Source organism: Felis catus, chromosome D3 (assembly GCF_018350175.1).
Source record: "Felis catus isolate Fca126 chromosome D3, F.catus_Fca126_mat1.0, whole genome shotgun sequence".
Lineage (NCBI taxonomy): Eukaryota > Metazoa > Chordata > Mammalia > Carnivora > Felidae > Felis > Felis catus.
This window is the reverse complement of record NC_058379.1, coordinates 35,297,662-35,322,997: the sequence shown is the minus strand read 5'-3', so window position 1 is coordinate 35,322,997 and position 25,336 is coordinate 35,297,662. Positions and strand designations below refer to the sequence as shown.

General features: G+C 37.5%; 1 protein-coding gene across 1 annotated transcript in view; it reads left to right on the top strand.

The window, feature by feature from the left end:
• Positions 1–4,389: 4,389 nt before the first annotated feature.
• Positions 4,390–25,336, top strand: part of NDUFV2 (NADH:ubiquinone oxidoreductase core subunit V2) — a 31,363-nt gene continuing 10,416 nt past the window's right edge. Inside the window, exons 1-5 of the mRNA XM_003995021.6 lie at positions 4,390–4,522; positions 19,541–19,606; positions 21,439–21,501; positions 21,589–21,705; positions 24,706–24,874. Of these exons, the coding sequence (XP_003995070.1) occupies positions 4,469–4,522; positions 19,541–19,606; positions 21,439–21,501; positions 21,589–21,705; positions 24,706–24,874 (469 nt within the window). The 5' untranslated portion in view covers positions 4,390–4,468. The remainder of the gene's footprint in view (positions 4,523–19,540; positions 19,607–21,438; positions 21,502–21,588; positions 21,706–24,705; positions 24,875–25,336) is intronic.

Below are 25,336 nucleotides of genomic sequence, written 5' to 3'. Positions count from 1 at the left end.
CTATGCACATACAAAAACTGTGGTCATGTTACACATGATGTTTTGTAAAATTTAAAAAATTTTAAAAATTAAACTTAACACATCATGGGCATCCTTCCTTTAAAAATAAATACTGATCTTTGTTATTACTTCTAAATTTGTAGAGCGACATCCCATTGTATGGTTGTACTGTAATTTGTTTAATCAATTCTCTGTTGATGATGATCATTTACATGGCTTCCAAGATTTCAGTATTATGAATAACGCTGTGATGAACGTATCTGTTTGTACAACTTTGTAGACTTTCCCAGTTATTTCCTTAGGATAAATTTCCTTAGTAACAAGCGACTTGAATCTGGTAATGGCTTAGGTGACATTCTGCTTATTATTTTTTTAGACAGTCTATTCTTGAGGTTTGTATAGCTAAGTTAGTGGCTGTTTTGATTTTCATTTTCCCTTTGGTCCCACATATCCCAGATTAACTTGAGAAGAATTTGGAAAGATCATGAAGAAGTTGTTCATTATTCTAATATCCCCCCTCACCTCAGAGTGCAACAGTATGAAGCAGGTCTAACACTTCAGTGTACGAATGTGACTATATCACACTTTTTGCACCCTCAAATTTCCTACTTGAAGGACCTTTATTCCTTTCTCTCTTGAAAACTCTTTCTTATTCATCCAGCAATAGCCTTATCTCTTTTTCCTCCTTCCTTTGAGTTTTGGCTCAGTCCCTCTTCTTCCCTCAAAACAAGACTGGACCCACGCTTCATGTTATGTTAGAAAACCTGAGGCCAGTCAATATGGTTAGAGTAGGCCATATGGGAGGCAGAACATACTATAAAGTGCCTGAGGCTGCTTTAATAAGTATGATGTGACCTAGGAGAATGATTTAATGTTCTAATTATACTTGAAGAAATTGAGGACCAAAGCTTCACAGAATCTAGTAAGAGATGAAGTCAGAATTGCAATCCTAAGTCCCTCTGACTACAAAGCTCATGGTTTTCATCATACTATGCCCTCACTAGAGCCTGTTTATGTTGGTTTAAATGGAGAAGAAATCATAGAAATGGCAGAGCACAAGTTCCCACTTTTGGTCATTCCCCTCAACTTTATCCCCGTTCTCCTAGCTCCCAGTCCCTCATTTCCCCTTACCTACCACCCCCCCCCCCCACCCCAAACCCACACACATTCTTTACTCAAATGGTTGATCACTATAGTTAGGGCCAACTTCCCTGGGCTTAAGGTAGTAGCACTAACTTAGAATCATGGGATATGTCTAACCAGGCAGCCATAATATTCATTACAGTATGTAATCAAGCCAATTTCAATCAAGCCTATGGGGTTAGGTAACTAACATTTAACATCACTGGCATCCATGTTGGTCTGTGCCTAGAAACGATGGCTTTGAGAGTAGCGATTTTTCAAAGAGCCCCCACAATTCTATCCTAAAGACTCTGGGAAGAATAGTTGTGCATTAGATTACTTTATGAGTGGGGTGGCTCTAGAAATGAACTCACATTACCAGGTGTGAAGAAGATTAATCCTAATGTTTTCACTTGAGAATTATTTGGGTTAAGGATAAGCCAAAATCATGCTGGACATTAACAGACCTTTTGGACGGTTGAACAAAGCGGTATTACACTTACTGGCAGTGGAATGACTGTTGAAAGCATTTACTTTCTGTATCATCTTCAAGGAAGCGTTAACAGGCTAGACTAACTCCTTTAGCTCTGATCCCTAATGTTTTAAACATTACTCTTTGCACTCTTGGCCCGTAGGTAACAGAAATTAGGGATATCTGCTAAGTCCTTGCTGGGACTATTAGACGCCAATGAGATATATACCTTCTCTGTGAACTGTGAACTCCACAGATGTTATTCCATTACGGAAGACATCCAAGCTAACATTTACTGAGCACTTACTCCATGTTCAGTACTTTAAAAAGAATTTCATAGTTATTAACTCATTTTATTCCCAGCATAAAGCAATGAGGACGGTACTATTACTAAACAGAACACTAGAGAGACTCACTTGCCCAAAGTCACACAGCTAGAAAGCAGTAGAGATAGGGTCTGAACCAGCAGTCTCATTCTAGAGCCTGTTCTCTTAACTACCATGATGGGTATGCCAATGAGATAAAGAAGTCTGCTGGAGGAACATCTGAGACCCCTGAAAGGAAAGAGTTCTTTTTCTTCCTGGGAAGGTTGTAATCTGCACATGATACTTGGAACTGCTACAGCCACCTTGTGACCATAACAGGAGTCACAGCTCCTGTATGGTTGAGTAGAAAGATGGGAAGGCTCTCAAGTTTTTAAGGACATCCTTGAGTAACTGAATTACCTAATCTTGGAACTGTTCTACCTTTGGAATTATTCTCATGTGACATAATGAACTCATTACTGTTTAATTTCCTTCAGTTAGGTTTCCTGTTACTCGTATCCAAAAGCGCTCCCACAGATACACATGTTTATAAAAGCATAATCCAACCAGAGACATACAACCCCTTCAGAGTCCAAATATTTGTACTATGTGCAACATTTTCATTCAGTTTCCAAGTATCGAATGCCTTCCATATATCAGCGAAAGCTGTCGAATCAAACAAGTTGGGAAGGGCAGGTTTCTACATCTATGGAGGTTATAATCTGGTGGTAAATGTGATAATGAAAATGGAGGCAGGCATTTATAAGGAAGGTATCATGGAGACTTAACCTAGGGTCAGAGAAGGCCCTAATGGAATCAAGAGAAAGCATGTATACCAGATTCAGACTCCATGTCTTACTAGTATCATCCATTTGTAATAAGTTTGTTATGTATTTAATTTGTGATATATTTTGGTTTTAGTTGTATGAGGCCTACAAGAACAGCTTATGTGCATAGTAGTGTCACGTACATATATATAGGTAAATTTATAATACCATAATTTAATTTTTTAAACAAATTTTTTATTTTTAAGTTTATTTTTTAGTAATCCCTACATCCACTATGGGGCCCAAACTCATGATCAAGAGTCACGTGCTCCCCTGATTGAACCAGCAAAGTGCCCCTGTGATACAATAATTTAAATCAACATGGAGATCCAGAATATTTTTCCTTTTGAGAGGTAAATACTGAACCAGTTTAGGAGAAGCAAGCTAATATAAAAGGTAAGCAATGAAATGGGAACCAAAGCACTTCTAGCTCACTGGCTGTCAGCCTTCTTGTGACTTACATTTCATAATTTGTACAATATGACTCATAAGTGGTTATAATGCAATATTTTATTTAAAAAAATTTTTAATGTTTATTTATTTGGAGAGAGAGAGAGGAGTGTGAGCAGGAAACGGGCAGAGAGAGAGGGGGACACAGAATCCGAAGCAGGCTCCAGGCTCTGACCTGTCAGCACAGAGTTCCTCCTGGTGCTCAAACTGGGAACCCAGAGATCTTGACCTGAGTCAAAGTCAGGGGCTTAACCAACTGAGCCACGCAGGCGCCCCTAGAGTTTCCACATGAAGAATAAATATTTAAAATCCTTATACTGCTGTGAAAGTTCCAGAAACCATTCACAAGTTTAGCAGGGAAAATGGGCAAAATGAAGGGGTCTACAGGACATGACACGCAAGAAAAGAAGGCAGTGAAGGGAAAAGTCAAGAGGCAGTAAAGTGCCTGGTAAACGCTACACAGCAGGAAATTGCGCTGTGCATATTACGGCTGTTGCTGAATAAAAATACCTGGAATTTCCAAAGATGACCAAACAAACATCAAAAAGGAAGTGGCCTTTTTTTTTTTTTAAGTTTTATTATTATGGAAGATTTCTAACATGTACAAAAGTACCGAGAATAGCCATGAGAACTACCACAGCTTCGACAGTCACTATTCATGGCCAATACTGTTTCATTTCTATGTCCATTATTCTGAATCTCCTTTGTTCTGAAGCAAATTCCGGATTTATCATTTCACCCTTAAATATGTCGGCACACATCTCTAAATCAAAAGAATGGGAAACAAGGCATTTGGTGTCTAGCTCACTGGGGAGCAGTCTTTTCCATCTTCAATCCTTTAACTTGTAAAATATGATTTATGGGGGGGGGGGTGCAACGGAATTTTTTTTTTTTAAGTAACTACAATAAAAAAAGGAGGTGGTAATTCCCATAAAGCTCTCCAGGAGGTAAGCTCACCCCATAAATCCAGATCGGCGTTTCATTCCCTAGAGGCCCAAGGTACAGCTCACTGACGCTTCCTTTCAAGGTCGGGACCCCACCGGCGGCCTGCAGCACCCAGCCTTTTACGGGCCTGGCTGATCTTCGCCGGGCCCCGCCGCGAGGAAGTCTCCGCCCACTGGGCCCCAGCAGCCCCCGCGCACCTCCGCGCGCCCCCGCCGCCTCCTAGCAGGGAGGGGCGCGCCGCCCTGGACTCGCTAGGCCTCGGCTCGGGAGCGCGCACGCCGTGCGTCCCAGGCTCGCTCGGGATTCTCGCCTGGTGCCGCAGGGAAAGGCCAACTGTTTGGTCCGCCATGTTCTTCTCCGCGGCGCTCCGGGCCAAGGCGGCAGGCCTCATCGCCCAGTGGGTAAGGAGGTTCGGAATGAGCCCCGGCACTGCCGCCACTCTCCCCTATTTTTCGGTGTCTCCTTTTGTGGTGGGCACACGAGAACCCTGGGCTCTGGACGACCTGCAGGCGGCGGCAAGGACACTGCGGCCTTCGTCCTCTCTCAGGGAGGCCGCTGCAGCTCCACCGCCGGCGAGGAGCTCCGAGGGAGGGTCGCAGACGTAGCTGCTGCGGGTGCGTGGCCTCCCCCACAGGACTGGGAAGTTTACGCCTAGTGTGGTCAAGGAGAGGAAGAAGGAGGGGCCGCCGGTGGTCTGTTGCTGTTTCGCCCCAGCGCGGAACGTAGGCCTGGCCTCGTCGGCCAGATAGGTTTCTAAGATCCCCCGCCCACGAAGGAGGCACCTTACCTTGCATATCAAGCCTGGTGACCTTGTTGCCGGCCTGTAGTAGCGCACTGGAAAGGATTCCGAAATTGTAGGCTCTGGCTTGCTGGTTGAAAGCTTAAAGAGCGTTTCCTTAGGGCAAGGTGTTTGATTTACTGCAGTTGTGTTTTGCATATCGGAAAAGTTCGGTAAATAATCGTGTCACATTAACCCTATGAAAGAACACCATCAGAAAAACTGCACCCAGAAGGATTTAGAACTTGAATGGGCTTCTGAGATCCAAGTACATGCTCTTATTTTAGGCAAGGACGTTGAATCGAAACACGCATTCAAGTTAACTTAATAATGGTGATTCCAGGAATGGCGATTTTTACAGCATTTACTGGAAGGAAGCCTTTTTTTTTCCCCTAGCAGTAAAATAGAGAGGTTGAGTCAGTTTTTAGCAGAAGAGTGGGAGATAGTGCATAGTAGAATTGAATAGGGCTTTAGAATTGGACCTGAGTTTAGATAGTGGCTTCACCGCCTTTTCTAGCTTTGTGACATTGGGCTGTAATTTCTTGCACTTAGTTTTCTTGGTCGTAAAACGGGAGGAATATTCCAATTTGCAGAGTTTAGTCGTTCAATAAACATTTGAGGTTCGACTTCACTGCTGGGCTGCAGGTAACAACGTGGATAATAGTGATAAGTAACATTTGGTGATTACTTTTCATGTGCCAAGCACTGTTAAATGTTCACATTCTAAATCTCATAGTTGGTACTATTTCGCTATATTACAGATAAACAGACTTAGTCCCTGTTCTTGCGGAGTTGAAACTTTAAGGTAAATATCGTGCAGTGTTAAGAGATATGAATAAAGTCAATTTGGTTTGAAGGTGGTATAAGATTTTTTCTAGAGGCAATACTAACATTGGTGAGGAGATATTCTAGATGGAAAGGACGACATGAGAAAAAACTATTGATAGTTGGCAAGAAAAAACTTGGTGCCTATAGGAAGCCTCAAGCAATGTTGCTGGACTCCATTGTTGGAAGTAAGGTGAATCCAGAGATGAAATAAAAGAGGTGGATAGGGCCCAGGTGTTGGAGCTCCTTGCATGCCGTGCCATAGAATTTGGCTTTATGTTAGAAGCAGTGTGGAGTCAGTGAAGGCTTTTAGAGAAGCAGAGGGTCATGGCCAGGTTTCCCCGTATTGGATAGATGACTGGATGGAGTGAGGGAATACATTTGCCAGGAGCCAGAGGCAGGGAGATGAAATAGATAAACAGGCTCTTGCAGAACCCCAGGTGAGAGGTGATGAAGTAGACCTTGTCTACTAGTAGAAAGGCTAGAATTAAGAGTACAGATAGATTTTCTCCAGGTTTTGAGGGAAAGGGCTATAGGTGAAAATTGAAGAATATCTTCAGGTAGTGGAAGAAATTTCAATCAAATTTTATGTTTCTGCAACAGTTTTTTATTTGTACAAATATTGCCTGGCATGTAGTATGTGCACAATAAATATTTGTTGACTTGATGAATCAGTAAGTTTTTCTTTTTTTCCCCAGTTTTACTGAACAATAATTGACACATCTCTGTGTAAGTTTAAGGTGTATAGCCTGATGATTTGATTTATGTTTGATTTCATTACACAAGTAATACTTTGTAGGGAAAACATGATTTTGGGAACAGCAAACAGAATAAGCTCAAAAAATAAAAATTACCCATAGTCTCATCAACCTGGAAATAACCAAAATGTGAACATTTTTGTGTCTAGAATTGAGAGACCTTACAGGAAAAATTGATGGTATTGTTCACATTGTTATGTAGCCTGTTTTTTTCCCATAAAAACATTGTTGATCCATTTTCCTTACCAGTAGACATTTCTATACTGTCATTTTTTTTTTAATGTTTGTTTATTTTTGAGACAGAGAGAGACAGAGCATGAACAGGGGAGGAGCAGAGAGAGAGGGAGACACAGAATCCGAAACAGGCTTCAGGCTTTGAGCTGTCAGCACAGAGCCCGACGCGGGGCTCAAACTCACGGACCGTGAGATCCTGACCTGAGCCGAAGTCGGACGCTTAACCGACCAAGCCACCCAGGCGCCCCTATACTGTCATTTTTAATGCTGCATAGCATTCCATTGTGAGGATGTTCTATAACTTATATAACCAGGTCCTTTTCCAAATAGTGTAATATCAGAATGACCTAGGAAATGTGTGAGTAAAGAGGTGCCTTTTAATAAAGTTTGTTTCTTAAAAAAGAAACCATTAAGGAAACCCTTTACATTTTCAAAGAAATTGCTTATTCTGTTACAATTTCTGCTGCATTAATTTCTTCAGCCACAGACTTGAGTTCATCATTGATTTAAAAATACCCATAACTTAGTACTGTCTAGAAGTGCCTACAAGACCATAGTTGTGTGACCATGAACCATATTTCTTAATCTCTTGAAGTCTTCTGTAAAAAGTACAGTAACACTTTGATTATCAAGAATTGCCTAAAAAGTGTGAATTATGGAGTAGTAAATAGTCAGAATAGGCTTATTCTCTTCAGTAATTTTCCATGGCTTTTGAGTTGTTGACACCACTTTGGAGTTCATCGCTGCTTCATTTCCAAGCCACCACTTCAGTAGGAGTGAGTGGCATTTTCAAGGATTGTATTTTCAGTTTTAGAAATTTTTTTTCAATTTCAGAATTTTCATTTGGTTCTTTTTTATAGTGTCTATTTGATTTTTTTTGTTCATTGAAGTGTTTTTTTTTTTCAAACATGGGTGTAGCAGTTTTGAAATTGTTGTGTGGTAATCTCCATTTACTGCCTTCTCTTTTAAAAATGGGCTGTTGAGTAATTTTGAATTGTATCCTGGACATTGTGAACAATAAATCATAGAGACTCTCAATTTTTCTAATTTCTCCATAAGTGTTTGTTGTGCAGGCTGTTAACTCAATTGAACTTGAACTATAATCCAGCTCCCTTGTAGGCAGCACCTCAAATACTGGTTCAGTTCTTTTAGCTGGGCTGCCTGGAGTTGGCCCCATGTGCATGCAGGCCTTGGGGTCAGCCAACGGAATTTGGGGCTTCTCTCTGGCTTACTTTTCTGGGATTTCGCACTTTCCCATGCCTGTTGTCCCATACTGTTCTGTGGTTCTTCAAGTCATTAAGACTGCAGGTTTTCTCTTTTGGTTTTAGTTGCCCAGCACAGGCCTGTGGGCCTGCTTTTAGGCTAAAAGATATAGAGTGTAAAGCAAAAAAACTCTCATTGGCTTCTTCTAAGTATAGACTCCCTTTGGTGTCTTCCTGCATTTGGTTGTTTTCCAGTGCCTTCAGAAAGTGTTTTGGTTTTTTAAAAATAATTTGCCCAGTGTTTATAGTTGTTAGTGGTTTGGCCTGATAATATCTACTCAGTCACTCTAGAAGTAGAACCTCCTTCTACTAGTGGCATTTTTCTTTCTAAACTTTAAGTTTTGTAGAATGGACTGTTTTGTCATTTCATTAGAGATCATTAAACCTGATTTTGCAGTGTCCCAGGGTATCTCCATTTTGACTCAAGGACTCTAAAGGAGTTCTTTAACAACAACAACAAAAAAGGCATTTGTATTAGTGTTTTTATTGCTACTATTACAAATTACCATAAACTTAGTGACATAACAGATTTATTGTCTTATGATTGTGTAAATTAAAAGTTTGACATGGATCTCACTGGGCTAAAATCAAGGTGTTGGCAGAGCTTATTGGAATACTGTAGGGGACAAGCCATTATTTTGACTTTTCTAGCTCCTAGAAAAAGCTGCCCTTATTTGTTGGCTCATGGCTCCTTTCTTCCATCTTCAAAGCCAGCAAAGGCAGGTTAAACTGTTGCATCACTGACCCTGCTTCCATCATTTGTGACATATCCTTCTCTAACTTTGTTCCCTCTTTCACATTTAAAGGGCCCTGACAATCCAGAATAGGAATCTCCCTATTTTAAGGTCAACTAATTAGTAATCTTAATTCCATCTGCAACCATATTTCTCTCTTGCTATGCATACTAATACATTCACAGCTTTCCAGGATTAGGAAATGGGTATTTGGGGGGCACTATTACTCTGCCTGCCATGGCCTTAAACACTTCAGGGGAAAGAGAAAATAGGCAAAATTTTTGTTTATTCAGTGAGGTTTAATAGACCACTACTGCATACTACAAATTCAGATCTTTTATATTGGAGGTGTAAACTCCATCTCCATTTCAAAGATATAAATAGCTGTACTTCCCTTCTCTTTGCATACTGTTTAATAACAGCTCAGTACATTGGGTAATAAATAATAGGTTCATTGACCATGTCAGTCTGGTTTTCCATTGAGAAACCTTGACTCACCCACTACTTTTTGAGTCAGATCAGGAAACCTGTTATAAATTGGTTGCAGGAGATTTTTTTTCATTCAACAAGCACTAAAGATTTAACATTTAAACACACTTTTTCTTTGCCTTGTTGGTGGAGAGGGAAAATGCCTTATACGTGGGATACTTTTCTGGGTGTTATCCCATTTTGTACATGAGACAGCTGATGATTCCCAGACAAATATGCCCCAAATTACACAGTAGTAGGAGCCTGAACTGGGTTTGTTTGCAAGTCCTATTTTTTGTTTTTTTAAATTTATTTTTCTTAAGTTGCTCAAATTTACCAAGGGAAATTGGTGTGTTTGGTGAAGATTTAAGTTTTATAGATGCTATAATAGTAGAATAGTTTGTCAGTGTGATCAGAAACCAGGGAAGTGATTTCACTGTACTTAAAGGAAGAGAGCGGAGGGGATAAGAAGAAGAGGTTAACTTTGGTCATGATGGGTGCAATTTTGTTCCTAAGGAGATACCATGATAGTTCCTTATCATCACTGACTAAAATATTCCTTAATATCCCTCAGTACTTCCAGAGATTCTGGGTTGGAAAAGATAGCCTAGCATTTCTTGTTCTTGGCATCCTTAAATTTTGAAGACCATTCAGAAAATCCATCATCTGCATGTTAGGATATAGATGCCATATACTCTAAAGCAGTAAATCCCAAACTTGATTAAAAGAATCGTCTCTATGCTCTGTCTCTCTCTGTCTCAAAAATAAATAAACGTTAAAAAAATTAAAAAAAAAAAAAAGAATCGTCTATGATGCTTTAAAAATACACATACTTGTGGCACCTGCATGCTCAGTCAGTTAAGCGTCCAACTTGATTTCGGCTCAGGTCATGATCTCAAGGTTCAAGAATTGGAGCCCCGTTTTGGGCTCTGTGCTGACAGTGTGGAGCCTGCTTGAGATTCTCTCTCCCTCTCTCTCTCTCTCTGCTCTTCTGCTTGCTCTCAATCTCTTTCTCTAAAATAAATAAATACACCTACTTTGGGGGCACCTGGGTAGCTCAGTTGGTTGAGTATCCGTCATTGGTTCAGGTCAAGATCTCATGGTCATGAGATGGAGCCCTGTGTGGAGTCTGCTTGGGACTCTGTCTGCCTCTCTCTCTGCCCCTCCACTGCTCTCATGCATGCACTTGCTCTCTCAAATTAAATAAATAAAAGTTAAAAAAAAAAATACACATACTTGAGCTCCACCTGGTCATAGGTTTACTAAATTTTAAACAATATATGCTTGTCTGAGTATTAGTCCCTAAGACTAGAAAATAAGACAACTTATATTTACAGAGCATTTGTTCATGTTTATTTGATTTTCAAATTAAACAACAACAAAAAATTGTGCTTAGGTTTTACCAATTCTTTTTTTTAATGTTTATTTATTTATTTTGAGAGAGAGAAGGAGAGAGGGCAGAGAGAGGGGGAGAGAGAGAATCCCAAGCAGGTCTGAGCTGTCCGCACAAAGCTGGACAGGGGCCCCTAACTTGCGAACCATTGAGATCATGACCTGAGCCGAAATCAAGAGTTGTACGCTTAACCGACTGAGCCACCTAGGCACCCCTTACCAGTTAATTCTTTAGGCCAAAAGCTCTTCAAATCACTTAACCTTTTGAAAATGAATGTTTGCTCCTACAGTCAACTTGTAATTATTTAGGGTCTTATTTTTTTAATTATTCAGGCCTATAGCTTGGCCATTTTATTTCCTTCATTTTAATGGAGCACAAGAAGAAAAGATAATGGGAAATTGGGAGTGTTACTGTTTAATTAAAGTTCCAGTAATAATAATAATGATAATAATGATAAGTGGCCAGTACACGAGTACTTATAATGATACTTTGCTAAATATTTCATCTCATTTCATCTTTAACAGTTTAAGATAGGTATTGCTGTGATTTTATAGGTAAGCACACTTAGTTATGGAGAGGTAGAGTGACTTGCCCAAGGTTACCATACTAGAATTGGCAAAGGTGTGACTGAACCTAGGTGTGCTGGCTAAAATGATACTTGGACGTTTCATTTCTAGGAAGTATCCCTATCGTTAGAATATTTGAGTGTTGCTTATATCCACATTGGATTTTACATGTTTAAAGAGTGCTTTGTTTAATTTATGGTCAGGATAGACAGTATTGTTGCTGTTGATATGGTTATCTTAATCTGCAGTGCTCCTGTAATACCTGGGCTTTTTGGGTAGCTTTTCTGTTACATAATTTGGCCAAATTTTGCTTGTTAATTCTCTTATACAGTGCTAGAAAAATCCGATTTCTTTAATCTGAATTAACATTTTTAAATTATTGATGGAATGTTATTTGGAAGACATTTGTAAGAGCCCTCCCATGTATAGTTGAAAATATTAACAAAACTTAATTTTAGTAGTCAGGAAAACTTATGTTTGGCTTTATTTAGCTGTGTGATCTAGGAAAAGTTTTTTCTTTTGTTCTTTGCACCTTAGTTTCCACATCTGTAAAACTGGGGATGATAATACCTATATGGTAGGGGTTGCTGGGAGAAGTAAATGAGTTACAGCATTTGTAAAGTTTGTAGCACGTATTTGATGCAGAGTTAGCACTTGTATTTATTATCACTATCCTTGAAATAGATTTCACAGTTACTATTAGCTCATCCATCATCTACTTTATTAAACCCAAATGGATTGAAAACTTTAAAATGTAGGGAATACCTACTCTGAGTATATTATACATAAAGCTCTTGGGAGCTTTTTGTTTTCTCTGCATGTCTTTGCTCTAGACAGCTGAAAGAAATGGCTTTTGCTTAAGCTGGCAGTGAGGGAGGCTGTAGGTAATAGGTGAGTAGATAATCGGTGAACAATGGGAAGAAAGTACATTGGGAGCCAATATCACTTTCCCTTTACCAGATGTTTCACATGTGAGTTGTGACCCCCCCCCCCCCCCCCGCTGGTGCACACATATATTGTGGATTTAATCTAAATATTCAGGGTAGTGTGAAACGTATATTCCTTGCCTGAATTAGTTGCTAATAAAGGAAAACATTTTTTCTATTGCCTGACCTTAGTCCTGTCTTTCTAACTAATTAGGTTACTGATTCTGTCAGTTTTGTCTTGCAGCTTCCTTGTCCTTTATTAAGTTCCTCTGGCTGGATGTGGCCTTTTAAAGTGCAAATGTCTGATAGAACTGAAAAGTGAACAGAGTGGATACTGTTAATGTTTGAGCAACAAGAGAAACTAAAAAGACAAATGTAGGGCCCATGAAAGATTCTGTTCTTGGGGAGTGGGTGGAAGAGTGTCAAATTTAAATTATCGTCATTTTGAGCTACTGGTCTTGGTAATACAAATAGTGATTAAAAAGGGAAGGGCTAATCAAGCTGAGGACTTAAATCCAAAAGGCTTGGGCTCAAACTCCATCTCTGTCACTAATTGTGTAGTATAAGGCAGGTTACGGTTTCTGAGCCTAAGTTTCTTTAAAAGTAAAATGGAAATAATAATAACTAACCATAGATTTTTGAGGAGTCAGTGAAAAAAGGTGTGTTGAAGTGTACTTAACACAAAGCCACTTGAGTTGAATTCAGAGAAAACACTGCCACTATTTGCTGTAAATCCTCTCTGTTCCTTCTTCAGAAGTGTTTCAACACTCTGAAAAAAGAATAAGCTAGAATCGAAGCCCACTATTAATTCTGAGCTATATGTCAAATTATGTTCTTGTCTATTTTAAAAAAAGTTACTTGAATTTTCAACTGGTGTTCACTGTATTCAAATGGAATTCATTGAAGCATAGATACTTCAGAGTTCAGTGAGAAGCCAGACTCTAGTCTGGTGAAAAGAGTAGACTCTAAGGGGGGAATCTCTGCTTACTCTTTAAATCAGTCCAGCCTAGCTAAGTCTAGTTTTAAGACCGATAATGGGTCCTGGAATACCTCTTCATTCCAAGGTGAAACTAAAATCAAATGGTTTATTAACTAGTGCAAAGATGTTAATTCAGACTTTTCATATCTTATTTATTCCTTTATTGCAAGTGTCTGATGTGGATGTTATAATGAATATAAAATAGATGAAGCTTTTAAACATCTCAAAAAACAGGGTAGCTTTGAAAATGGCCACTTGCTAACTTGATAAGGGCTAATATTTATCAGTTTACCCTATTTCACTTGGTTTATTGTTTCATAAACAAATTATCTGAGCCTTTTTTCTACTACCTTGAAGTTGGCTTCAGACATCAAAATTAAGTTGCTCAAATGCTATGCTAATACACACACACACACACACACACACACATATTTAAGTTTTTTATAGGAACAGAAGAGTGGCATTTACTGTTTTTTTTTCAAAAAAGGCTTTTAAAAAAACAGTAAATAGCTTGTTTTAAATAAAGGACATACATATATCCCTCAGTCTCTAAATGGGAACGTGGTGAGCCAATGGAGGAGGCAGGTCTTTTCATTTCTAATCTGTCTCCCTGTGTATGGATGCATTCCTGGTTTTCTTAAACTCTTTCATTTCCTAGATTTACTCTGTTCTTCTAGAGCTCTGATTTCATCAAATAGTTCCATTCAAGTGGCTGATAATAAGGCCATAACCTTGTAGGCATTAGACCTAAGATTTAATGCTTGTTCTACCAATAATTAGTTATGAGAAGTTTTCATAACTCATTTAAATCTGTATTTTCTTGAAATAATACCCATCTTGCATGAAAGTTGTAAGAATTAAATGTGTAAAAAAGCTTAGTGCCTGACATATAGTACTACTATAAAAATAGCTAATGATAGGTAACACTAATACAGTACTTACTATATGTAGGCAGTATATTAAGCACTTTGCATGGATTATCTCTTTTAATCATTACAATAATCCTATGAAGTATGTACTGTTATTCCCTTTTTACAGAAGAGGAAAGTGGCTGTGGAGTTGGGCTTTTAACCAGTTGGCTATTGTCTCTCTGTATGTGGTATATTTATAGAATATTAAGTACCAGTGATGATCCCAATTCCTGAGATGTTAGAATGCGGAAAATGTGGCTTTTAGAAACAATGGAATTGATACTTCCTGTTTGTATTTGTCCTTTTTTCATATCCTGACCACCATAAGGAAGTGGTATTTTAACGATTAGTTTGATGACATTAAGCAGGTTGATTAGGGGAAGAGTCAGCTAGAAAGCTATTAGAGTAATGCACAAACCTGAAATAATGTCTGAAATAGAGTGGTGAAAGTAAGAGAGAAAAAAGGACTAAAGACTTTATTCATTTTTAAAAGTTGAAATGTATATGAAAATATGAAAAATATGAAATATATACATGGCAAAAAATTCAAATGGTATGCAAGGATATATATATTATAGTAACTATAAAATATATATTAAAGAATAGAGGTACAAGGATATATATTGTGAATGTATAAAATACATTGTGTATATTAAAGGGTAAATTTCCTTCCCTACTCCACATCCTTGATCTCCCTCTTCAGAGACAGCCACTGTTACTGGTTTCTTTTGTAATACCACTGTATTCATTCTCTCTTTTATAGTATTTTCTATATTTTGAAAAATTAGTGGGACATGCAGACTGGCATATTTGTATATTTTGATTTTTCTTGTCAAGAACTGTGAAGGCTCTTGAGATTTTACCGTATTTGCTAGCTAACAAGTTAACCTGCCTCAGTTTAATGGATCTGACTGAGACTCTTGGGTCAGAGGACTTTAATACCTGGCATAGCAGCCAGCATAAGCTTCGTGTTAGAATTGGTTTTCCTTTACCCTCACATCCCATGGGAGTGACATGGAGCAGCCTGGGCGAATGCTGTACCTCACAACTGAGGAACCCAACCCCAGTTACAAGAGCACTTGCCCAACCTTTGCCCAAGAGGGAGATATTCTCTACAAAAATCCTTGAAAAGATAGCGTGGAACGAAAGCTGTTAATGGCTAGTGCCTCTGCTCATGTGCAGAGATGTGCAGAAACCCACACCCGTGAAAAATTGTCTACCAGTACTGCTTCTTCCTCCTTCCACTTAGAAAAAAAAAAAAGATTTTTATATTAACTTCAGTCATGAGGGAGGAGATAGTATTTTTCAAGCATTTATATTTTCACTAGAAAAATTGGTAGTCTTATGTGGCTATAAATAATAAAAATAATTATGTGGATATTCAGGAAGCTCTCAGTAATCTGTCCTTTTGTGACAGTGCCTCTTGAGTTAGAGTCAGCTAACCAAGTGCAATTTTAAAATCTGTTTAGTTCTTAAAATGCAGTTGTATTTAAATCTTCCATTCCTCACTTATTAAATGTTTTATCCCCATATCGACTAAGCAGATGTGATAATGCTTTAAGAGGTTATATAGTGCTTTCAGAGAAACTATTATTTGAACCTCAAAACATTTCTGTTTTATATAGGTGCAGAAATTGAGGCTTAAAAATATTAAGCGATTTGTGTAAAGTCACATGTTAGTAAGTGGCAGAGTGGTGATTTAAACCCAAATTTAAAAAAATTTTAAAAAATGTTTTTTAATCTTTATTTATTTTTGAGAGAGAGAGCGCGCGAGTGGGAGAGGAACAGAGAGAGAGGGAGACACAGAATCTGAAGCAGGCTCCAGGCTCCGAGCTGTCAGCACAGACCCCGACACGGGGCTTGAACTCATGAACCGTGAGATCATGACCTGAGCCAAAGTCAGACGCTTAACCAACTGAGCCACCCAGGCGCCCCTAAAAAAAATTTCTTTTTAACCTGAAACTCCAGTGGTTTTTTTCTTTAAAGTAGCTCCTTTTTTCCTGACCTCAATCAGTAGTCTGCTTTCAATGATTTGGACTTTAAAACACGTAATTTTGGGTAGAAGTGTCTGTGTGTTTGTGTATAAACTCATGTGCAAATCCAGAATTACAGGTCAGCCAGACAGTGCCTCAAAATAGATTTTCCAATATACAGCTACATAGCACCAGATTTTCCAGTATGTAGCTACATAGTCCCAGAGACCAGACTGATTTTCAAGATTATCTCTGCATTTTTCTTTTCTTTTTTTTCCCCTGTATTATTCATTTTTTTTTTTTAACGTTTATTTTTGAGACAGAGAGAGACAGAGCATGAACAGGGGAGGGGCAGAGAGAGGGAGACACAGAATCTGAAACAGGCTCCAGGCTCTGAGCTGTCAGCACAGAGCCCGACGTGGGGCTCGAACTCACGGACCGCGAGATCATGACCTGAGCCGAAGTCGGCCGCTTAACCAACTGAGCCACCCAGGCGCCCCACCCCCTGTATTATTCATTTTAAGTAAAGTTGTGTGGCAGATCCTGGAATAATGAGGAAGGGATCAAATATTGACCCCAAACTGAAGCTATTTTAACTTAGAGATTGGTGGTGTTTAATTTGGTAATATATAGGGAAGTTGGAAAGATAAATAGGATTAACGGTAGAGGTGTTAAGTTTCATTTTATACTTGATGAATGTTTTGTTTTTAGTAAGATATTTTGTTTGTCGATCCATACTGAATAGGAAGCATGGAAAATGGAGAAAAATATAAAAAATAGAATACGAAAGTAAGAGTTTCTTATAATCTTGTTATAATAATGACAGACAAACACTTTAAATTGTTATGGCCTTCCAGTCTTTTAGTGTCTATATTGAATATAATTGGGATGGTAGTTTATGCTTTTTTATTTCATTTAACTCTGATGTTTTCTAGTTACGATTGTGTCACAAATACATCTTTCAGTGTCATTATTTTTAGGAAATATGATTTTTGGTAGCAACATAATATGATTGGGGGGGGGCACCTGGGTGGCTTAGTAGGTTGAGTGTCTTGATTTGGCTCAGGTCATGATACCCCCTCCTCCCCCCGCCCCCCAACGTTGGCCTCTGTGCTGAGCATGGAGCCTGCTTGAGATAGTCTCTCTCTGTCTCTCTGTCTCTTTGTCTGTCTCTCTCTCTCTCTGTCTCTCTCTCTCTCTCTCTCTCTGATCCTCTTCGCTGCTCATGCTCACGTGTGCATTCTCTTAAATAGGAAACAAATTTTTTTAAATAATATTTTTGTTGGAATTATTAATATTTATTTAAAAGATCTCTATGTTGGCCTTTTTTGGCGTTTGTATTTTCCTGTAACAATACAGAGAATATATTTCTCTATAAACTTTTATCCTCATTTTATACTATTTTTTAGGATAAAATTCTAAAAGTAGAATTACTAAGTTAAAAGATGGAAACTTTATTTAGTCTGTCCATATACTATGTCAATTTGTTCTCCTAAAAGACTGTTACCAATTTTTACCTAATGTATAAGCATGCCCATTTCTCCATGTGCTCAACAGAATTGTTATCTTTGAAAAAAAATCATTGCTAATTTGATAGCTGCAAATATTCTCTCATTTAAAAATGCATGTTTTAGATTACTAGTTCATTAAAATTATGTTGACATTTCTGTTCATGTATACTCATTTTTCTCATTGGTTTATATGTGTTTATGATCTCTTCAGGCTGTTAATTTTTTGCCAAGAGTGATTCAAGAATCATCATCATGGAGTTCATAGATGAGAATAAATAAGTTCTTCAGGGGCAAAAGATCTATGGAGAACAGAACCTAGGACAGAGCTGAGCCCTGAGGACAACCTACCCTGAGGGAGTGGGTAAAGAGACAGTAAAATAGTTCGGAAGTTAGGAAAAGAGGGGACTGGATGCTTTCCATTCTCTTAAGCATTTTTTAAATTTTTTAAAATTTATTTATTTTTTTTTTTTGAGAGAGAACACAAGTGGGGGAAGGACAGGGGGAGAGAGGGAGAGAATCTTAAGCAGGCTGCACACCCAGCTCAGAGCCTGCTCCATTTCAGAACCCTCAGGACTGTGAGATCATGACCTGAGCTGAAATCAAGAGTCAAGAGTTGGTGGCTTAACTAACTGAGCCACCCAGGTGCCCCTCCATTCTCTTAATCCTTCCTCACTTTATTATGAAATCCTTTATTTTCCCTCCAAATTTAGTTAAGTAATTCACTAATGTTACTCTGTAAAAATTGTTCTTTGATTTAAAAAAATCTCAGCTAAAGTGACGGCAGGTTCTATTTCCTAAACTTTAGTTTCAGTTAATTTTTTAAAGCCTTCTGTTGATGTTGTTTTTAATAGTATTGCTTGGGAATGTGACCTTGGTTTTATGTTTATCTGTCTATCTCAGTTTTATGGACAGGCAAATTGGGGATATAAGCATAACCTTGTGTGTAATTCACAGGTTGACCCTGGAGCAGTTGAGGAGAATTTGAATAAAAGTATAAGAACCTAAACTATCTCCTTGATTTTTTTTTTCAAGTTGTATGTGTTTAAGACACAAAAAAGGATAAACACTGTGTATCCATTTACTGCCTAAGAAAGAAAACAAAAACAAGAGTTGAAGCCCCCTTGTATACCATTTAGCCAATCAAATTCTCCCCTTCTCCCATTATCCTGAAACTGGTATTTACCCCTATATTTTATACCTATGTCTCACATTCTGTACTTGGATCTTTTGTTAATTAAACAAGTGTTTACATAAACATTTCTTCAACTTCAATATTTGGACCTAGGATAGTTTAAATACATGATTGTGTTATACATCACTGCTTTTACTTCTTTTGTATTTGCTTTCTTTGAATTGTTTCAACTCTTCGCTAGTTCCATGCTTGATTTAATCCAGTGTTCTACCATCTTTGTGATAAGTAGAACTCAGAAATCAGGATTCCTGAATAGTTGTTGAATTGCTTTTGGTGGCTGTGGGGAGGGTAGGGGTGTTGTGGGGAGCAAGAGGGCAAAGAGAAATGAAATGCAACAGAAAGTAGTCAAATGGATTTCTTCTAAAACAATTGACTATGGTCACTGCATAGCATCATAAGCAGCTCTCTGAAACTTTATAGCTAGAGTTTGTAAACTAATTCAGCAAAGAATCGAAAAAGGGGGACACACTTGACTCATTTGTGCATAGTATATGACTCATTTGTACAGAATGAAAACATGTTTATGAAAGCCCACAGTAAATGAAAGCTGGCACCCAACTTGATTCAGACAAAAGTGAAAGGCTGTAAGTTAATGGAACACTAACTTTCTCAATGCATGCCAAAAAGAGTCCAGTAGAAATAGGATACATGACTCCAAGAGATACGGGTTGTGGACCTAGTTCTTCCATGGACGCATGTGTGACCTTAGGCAAGTTAATAACCTTTCCTTGGATCTCCGTTTCCTTGTACTTCTGAGATAGAGATAGGCAGGGTGTAGCACAGTAGGCCATATCTCCTAAGATCTTTTACTTATATAAGTTGATTCTATTTTTAATTATGGATCTTAAAGTATTTACTCCTGAAAATTTATTAAGGCTTATGACTTACGAAACTTTCTTGAAATTTTAGGGAAGACATATAAGGAATTTACATAAGACAGCTGTGCAAAATGGAGCTGGAGGAGCCTTATTTGTTGTAAGTAATTACTCTGATTTCTTCAGAATGGAAAGACTTTTGGAAATTTGGGCAAATCTATTGTGATAATCAGAAGTATCTTAAACACCAGTGTCTTTGGTATATGCTGGCCAAGGTGGTGATTTAAAGATAGCTAATTGAATTCATTACATCTCAAAAGTTGTGTGATTGCAGTTGAACCTCTCAAGTTCAAATTGACACCAGGGCGACTCTGGGAATAAGAATGTAGATTATTTTTTGATGAAATTACTATGAGCCCTAACAAGATTTCTAGTCTCACTTCGGGTTCTTAAAAATCAGTCATATTGGCTGAATAAAGATTGTATGGCTGCAACTTGGGGAATCCCAAAGTGGTTCCAGTTTGAAACTCACGGACTTTAGTAATACAGTGAATACATTAGTGGTTGCCTTTATATTTTTGCTTTACAGGGTTTAACTCCAGGTAGAGGCCAGTGAACTCCCCAGCTTAGTTGTACAAGTAAAAGAGAGATGTTTCTCCTTTCTGTGACAAGGCATGATTTTCAGGGATTAATTTTGTGTTGTTTAAAGGCAATTTGGTGGATTTGTAGGATGATTTTGAGTTAGTGGTACAGTTTTATTAACTGAGTTATTTCCAGGCTGAATCCTAGTGAGTTAGCCACACCATTGAGTTGATTCCTGCTTTATATTTTGTTTGTCTAGAAACATAAAATTTGCCACATATTTGAGATCATTGTCCAAAGTTTCCATTTTCTTTCTTCTTTTATATCCTTAAAAAAGCAGAACTTTGAGAGTTAGCATAAGGGATACAGTTCTTTGTTGACTGTACATACTAAACATTAATTGATGTAAGTGTTAATCTCAGTGTGACTCATTTGATTTCCTGTTGACATGCCATTTCTTGTCAGTTTTTGAAGAGGGCCTGCTCTTTTTACGGAGAAGAAATAAAGCTGCTTGCCATTGGCTAGTTTCTGTTATGTGGGGAAGAGATGGTGCTTTTGTACCTTCCCTGAAGTAGTGGGTCCTTTTGATAATCTGATAAATTCTTTTGGAACAATGCAAGTTATGTTCACACTAAGAATTTTGTGCCTTAATTTTATAAGCGTTCCGGCACTTTGTTTGTTTTGGTAATTACATTAGAAGATTCTATTCTCGGGTTGCCTAGGTGGCTCAGTCAGTTGAATGCACAACTCTTGGTTTCAGCTCTGGTCATGATCTCATAGTTTGTGAGTTCAAGCCCCACGTTGGGCTCTGCACTGACAGTGTGGAGCCTGCGTGGGATTCATTCTCTCTCTCAAAATAAATAAGTCAACTTAAAAAGATTATATTCTCTAATCAAGTTGGATAACACTTGTTTTTTGGTTTTTTTTTTTTTTTGATTTTGGTTCTAAAGCTAGTTCTCTTAAATTCTGTTAACATTACTTTTGTTAATCATACTCCTCAAATGTGTATTTAATAATTAGCCATTCTTTTTGATGCAAGGATAGATTGATAATATGTTATAGTGGAATTAAAGCAAAGAGATTAAAGGTTTTTTTGTTGTTGTTTTGTTTTGTTTTGGTTTGGTTTTTTTGTTTTTGTTTTTGAGAGAGGGAGCATCAGGGAGGGGCAGAGAGAGAGAATCCCAAGCAGGCTCTGCACAGTCAGTGCAAAGCCCAATGCGGGGCTTGAACGCATGAGCTGTGAGATCATGACCTGAGCCGAAATCAAGAGTCAGACACTTAACTGACTGGCCAACCCAGATGCCACTAAAGTGAAGAAATTAAATGATCAGTAGTAGTATAGTAATAAAGCTGTTAACACTTTTGAGGTAATTTTGATAATTTTGAAAAACTTTTTTTTCCTTTGTATAGCACAGAGATACTCCTGAGAATAACCCAGATACTCCATTTGATTTCACACCAGAAAACTATAAGGTATGACAAAATTAACATTACGATTAATTTACAAAATATTTAGTATCTTCCAAATGTATGAAAACAGGTGCTTTTTCTTTGATACAGAGGATAGAGGCAATTGTAGGAAACTATCCAGAAGGACATAAAGCAGCAGCTGTGCTTCCAGTCCTGGATTTAGCCCAAAGACAGAATGGATGGCTGCCCATCTCTGCCATGAACAAGGTACCGAATTCATTTTTGCCTTAGTTTGAAAAGAGAAGAGACTGTGTAAGAATTTCTTCCTTATGTAGAAATTCCTCTGATGATTATTAGTGTCAGAATCTAGGAGTTTGAAGCCTTTTTAATCATTTGTTTCCTCAAATTTGTGGTTTTGTTGGTTCTCTTAATAACATGGAGAGCTTTTTATCCTTGCAAGAAATAGTAGAGGCATTATAGTCACAGTAGCTTTCTCTTTTTTCTCTTAAATGACCATAATAAAGATAAAAAGATCCCACATGTGTATAATTTGCTCTCAAGGTATTCTGAAAATTAATGTATTAAACACTAAAATTATAGAGAAAAAGATCTGATCTTTCATACCTAATATGAATCTTTTTATTAGTTTTTATCTTTGGCTGTAGGCTTTAATAAAGATTTATATCAGTGTTTATGACATCGTATTTATGACACTTGATGGCACCCTATGCTTAATAATCAGCAACTTACAAAAATGCTATGGGTGACCCATTTAAAGGGAGTTAATCTGTTCGTACATATTTTAAGATTAATTTTTTTCTGATGAGTTGTTTCAACAGTTACCCACATTTTACACTTACATTGTATTAATTAAATTTTTGTGGTATTATGCTACAGTGTATAGTTTATGAAGTACCATACAAAATCATATATTATTTGATTCTTACAAGAATCTCACAAATAATAAGCCAGTGTAATATAATGGAAAGTATATTTGACTTCGAGCTAAGAGATCTGACTTTTCTGTAGACTTACTTCCTTATGTACAGTGAAGATTTTGAACTAGGGTAGATCTCTTTAAATTATTATGTTATGATTCCTAAGTGATAGAGTTGGGACTGAACATTTCCAGTTCATTGCATTTTCTGCTTGACTGAGTATTGGCAGAGATTCTGCTATACTTCATTCCTCTTTTCACCTTCTAAATTTTATTTGGTCTATTAGAATAGACCATTATCATCTTTCTTAGAGAACAGGAATGTCTTCAGTGATTTGTTGGAATCCCATATACAAATTTTAGATTCAGTTCATATCGCTTATTTGCTTTGTACAGTACTCTAACATGGTTATGGACCTTTAGTTTTACATTTTTTTGTTTTTTTTGACTATGAAAAATGTTACAAAGCAAGTTTGGTTGGTACTGTACTTGGTAAAATATAGTCAGGTGGGTTTTTTCCCCAATAAATCACATGCCTCTTTGGGTATTTTCTAAATTACTTAACACTGTTTTGTATTAATAGCCAACATTCTAAATAATGATTTAGGTGTGTTTCTAACCATAGATGATGCTTTTTTTTTTTTTTTTGGCAAAAATTCACATTGTTAAAGATTATGTTTTTTCAAGTAATCTCTACATCACTGTGGGGCTCAAACTTAACCACCCTGAGATCAAGACTTGCATGTTCTACCAACTGAGCCTTCCAGGCACCCCCAAAATTCACATTTTTAATAATAGGAGTTGTGTTGGAAGTCTTGCTGAATGGCAAGCTTAGCAGAGTAAAATAAATGAGAACTAATGTGAGAACATCTCACAAATATTGTCCTGTTCTATTTAGAATTGAATGTGTATGTGTGAGAGGCAGGAAAGTGTACAGAGGATAGAATCAAATTCCATTTTACATTTGAGACTTTTAATATTGTTGTTTCTTTACTCTCTTACCCCCTAGCCCCCAAAGAAAAAGCCCAATCTTACAACCAAAACAAAATCCAGAAGCTCACATGTTAGTTCTTTAACCATCACTAGAGTGTAGGGAGATGCACAGCAGTCTTCCCAGGGACGCTCTTTCAAGTTAGCATCAGTGGTAGGGTTCCAGGAACACTGTGTATTTTCAGGCTCTAGCATGTGTGTTTTGAGAGAGCTCCCAGTTTCAGAGGTACATACCTGGTTTAGTATCCCCAAATTAAATTTAGCACAGCTACTTATCTTTCACTAGTGAGCCATGATTATATGTCTTTTGAGAATACATATCCTTTAGATTTTCTAATATGAGAAAGTTCAACATATTTGTCATCTGAAATGCTATTTAACAAACTCCTCTTTCATGTCAAAACATGGATATATGCATAATTTTTTTAAGAATGCCAGATAGCAAATCTTAAGACCTGATAGATTAAATGATATTAGATCACCTGGAAAGTTGTAACCAGGATGGTAGTCATGACAGACTGTATGTAGACTATCCCTAGCAAACAACTAAAACAACCTTGTTTTCATTAACAGATTTGCTCTGACCAAGCGAGTTGTGCTTAGACAATGAATCCCTTGGTCCTGAACCTCACTGTGTCAATACATATTTGCTAAATACCTTGATGTGAAGAGTTGGGAAGTACTAGTCCATAAGATTTTTGTAAAGAGTGTCTTGATTAGAAGTAGAAGTTGTGTTTTAGATTTTCTGGAGACTTAACGTATGTGTATGTATGTGAGCTTTGTGTGTATATAAGCGTGTAGATATATAAATCAAGATAGGCTAATAGGTGAGCTTTGATTCTTGCCCTTTTTTGTGTTGCCATACCATTTGCATGCATTGTACATCACCAGTAATATCAAGACTTTTTGAAAAAATTGGTGAAGGGTTGAAAAAATATAATTAATTTATTGGGATTTGACCAACAAATTTTTTGACATTTAGAAATTTAAAATTATAAAATATGAGGGTTGAAATGATCAAAGTAGAAATTCTTGATAGTGAAAAACTTAGAAACATTTAGAGAAAAGAAGATCCTTTGGCAGAGATGGGGCATGGGGTAAGTGGAGGAGGTGCTGTAACCATTAGCTTCTGGGCTTTGTGTGGTTTAAGTGTAAAGGCTGCAACAACTGAGGGACTTGCACCTCACAAATATCAAATACAAGTGTATTTTCTGCCTCGGAAGAACTTTCGTGTTTTTAGCAAATTGAAGCAATATTGACTTTATGTGCTTTACAACATACCTAAGGTTCAATTAATAAACATTGTAATTATACCATCTTAAAATTTCCTAATATTTTAGGTTGCGGAAGTTTTACAGGTACCTCCAATGAGAGTATATGAAGTAGCAACTTTTTATACGATGTATAATCGAAAGCCAGTTGGAAAGTATCACATTCAGGTCTGCACTACTACACCTTGCATGCTTCGAAACTCTGACAGCATACTGGAGGCCATCCAGAAAAAGCTTGGTATGGGACACATAACTTTAATGAAAAATAGAATTGTCTTTCTAGATTTGACCCATTTCTACTTAAGTTTTCCAGTGTTTGCCATCGTACCGGATGTGTACTTTTCATCAGTAAATTTTTGTCTTACTGTGGTTGCCCACCTTTATTTATTCTTATTTTATATTTTTCCTTAGTTCTCGGCCTCAAAGTTGAGTTTTCTTCTTTTCCTGTAATCATTAAGCATATTGGAAAAGCTTGTGGGGGGTTTAAAGTTTTCATTGTTAAAAATTAAATTTCACTCATTGTGTAATAATAGCATGTGGTACATAAAAAAGTGACTGCATTGTCCTTGTATTCTTCCAAATGAGTCTTGGAACAAATAAGATAAGAAAATAGTAAGAATGTGTTGGGAAGGGAAATTTGAAGTATTTTCTGCTTGGAAGTACTTGAAGTATTATTATGATAGCATTTACAAAATTAAAA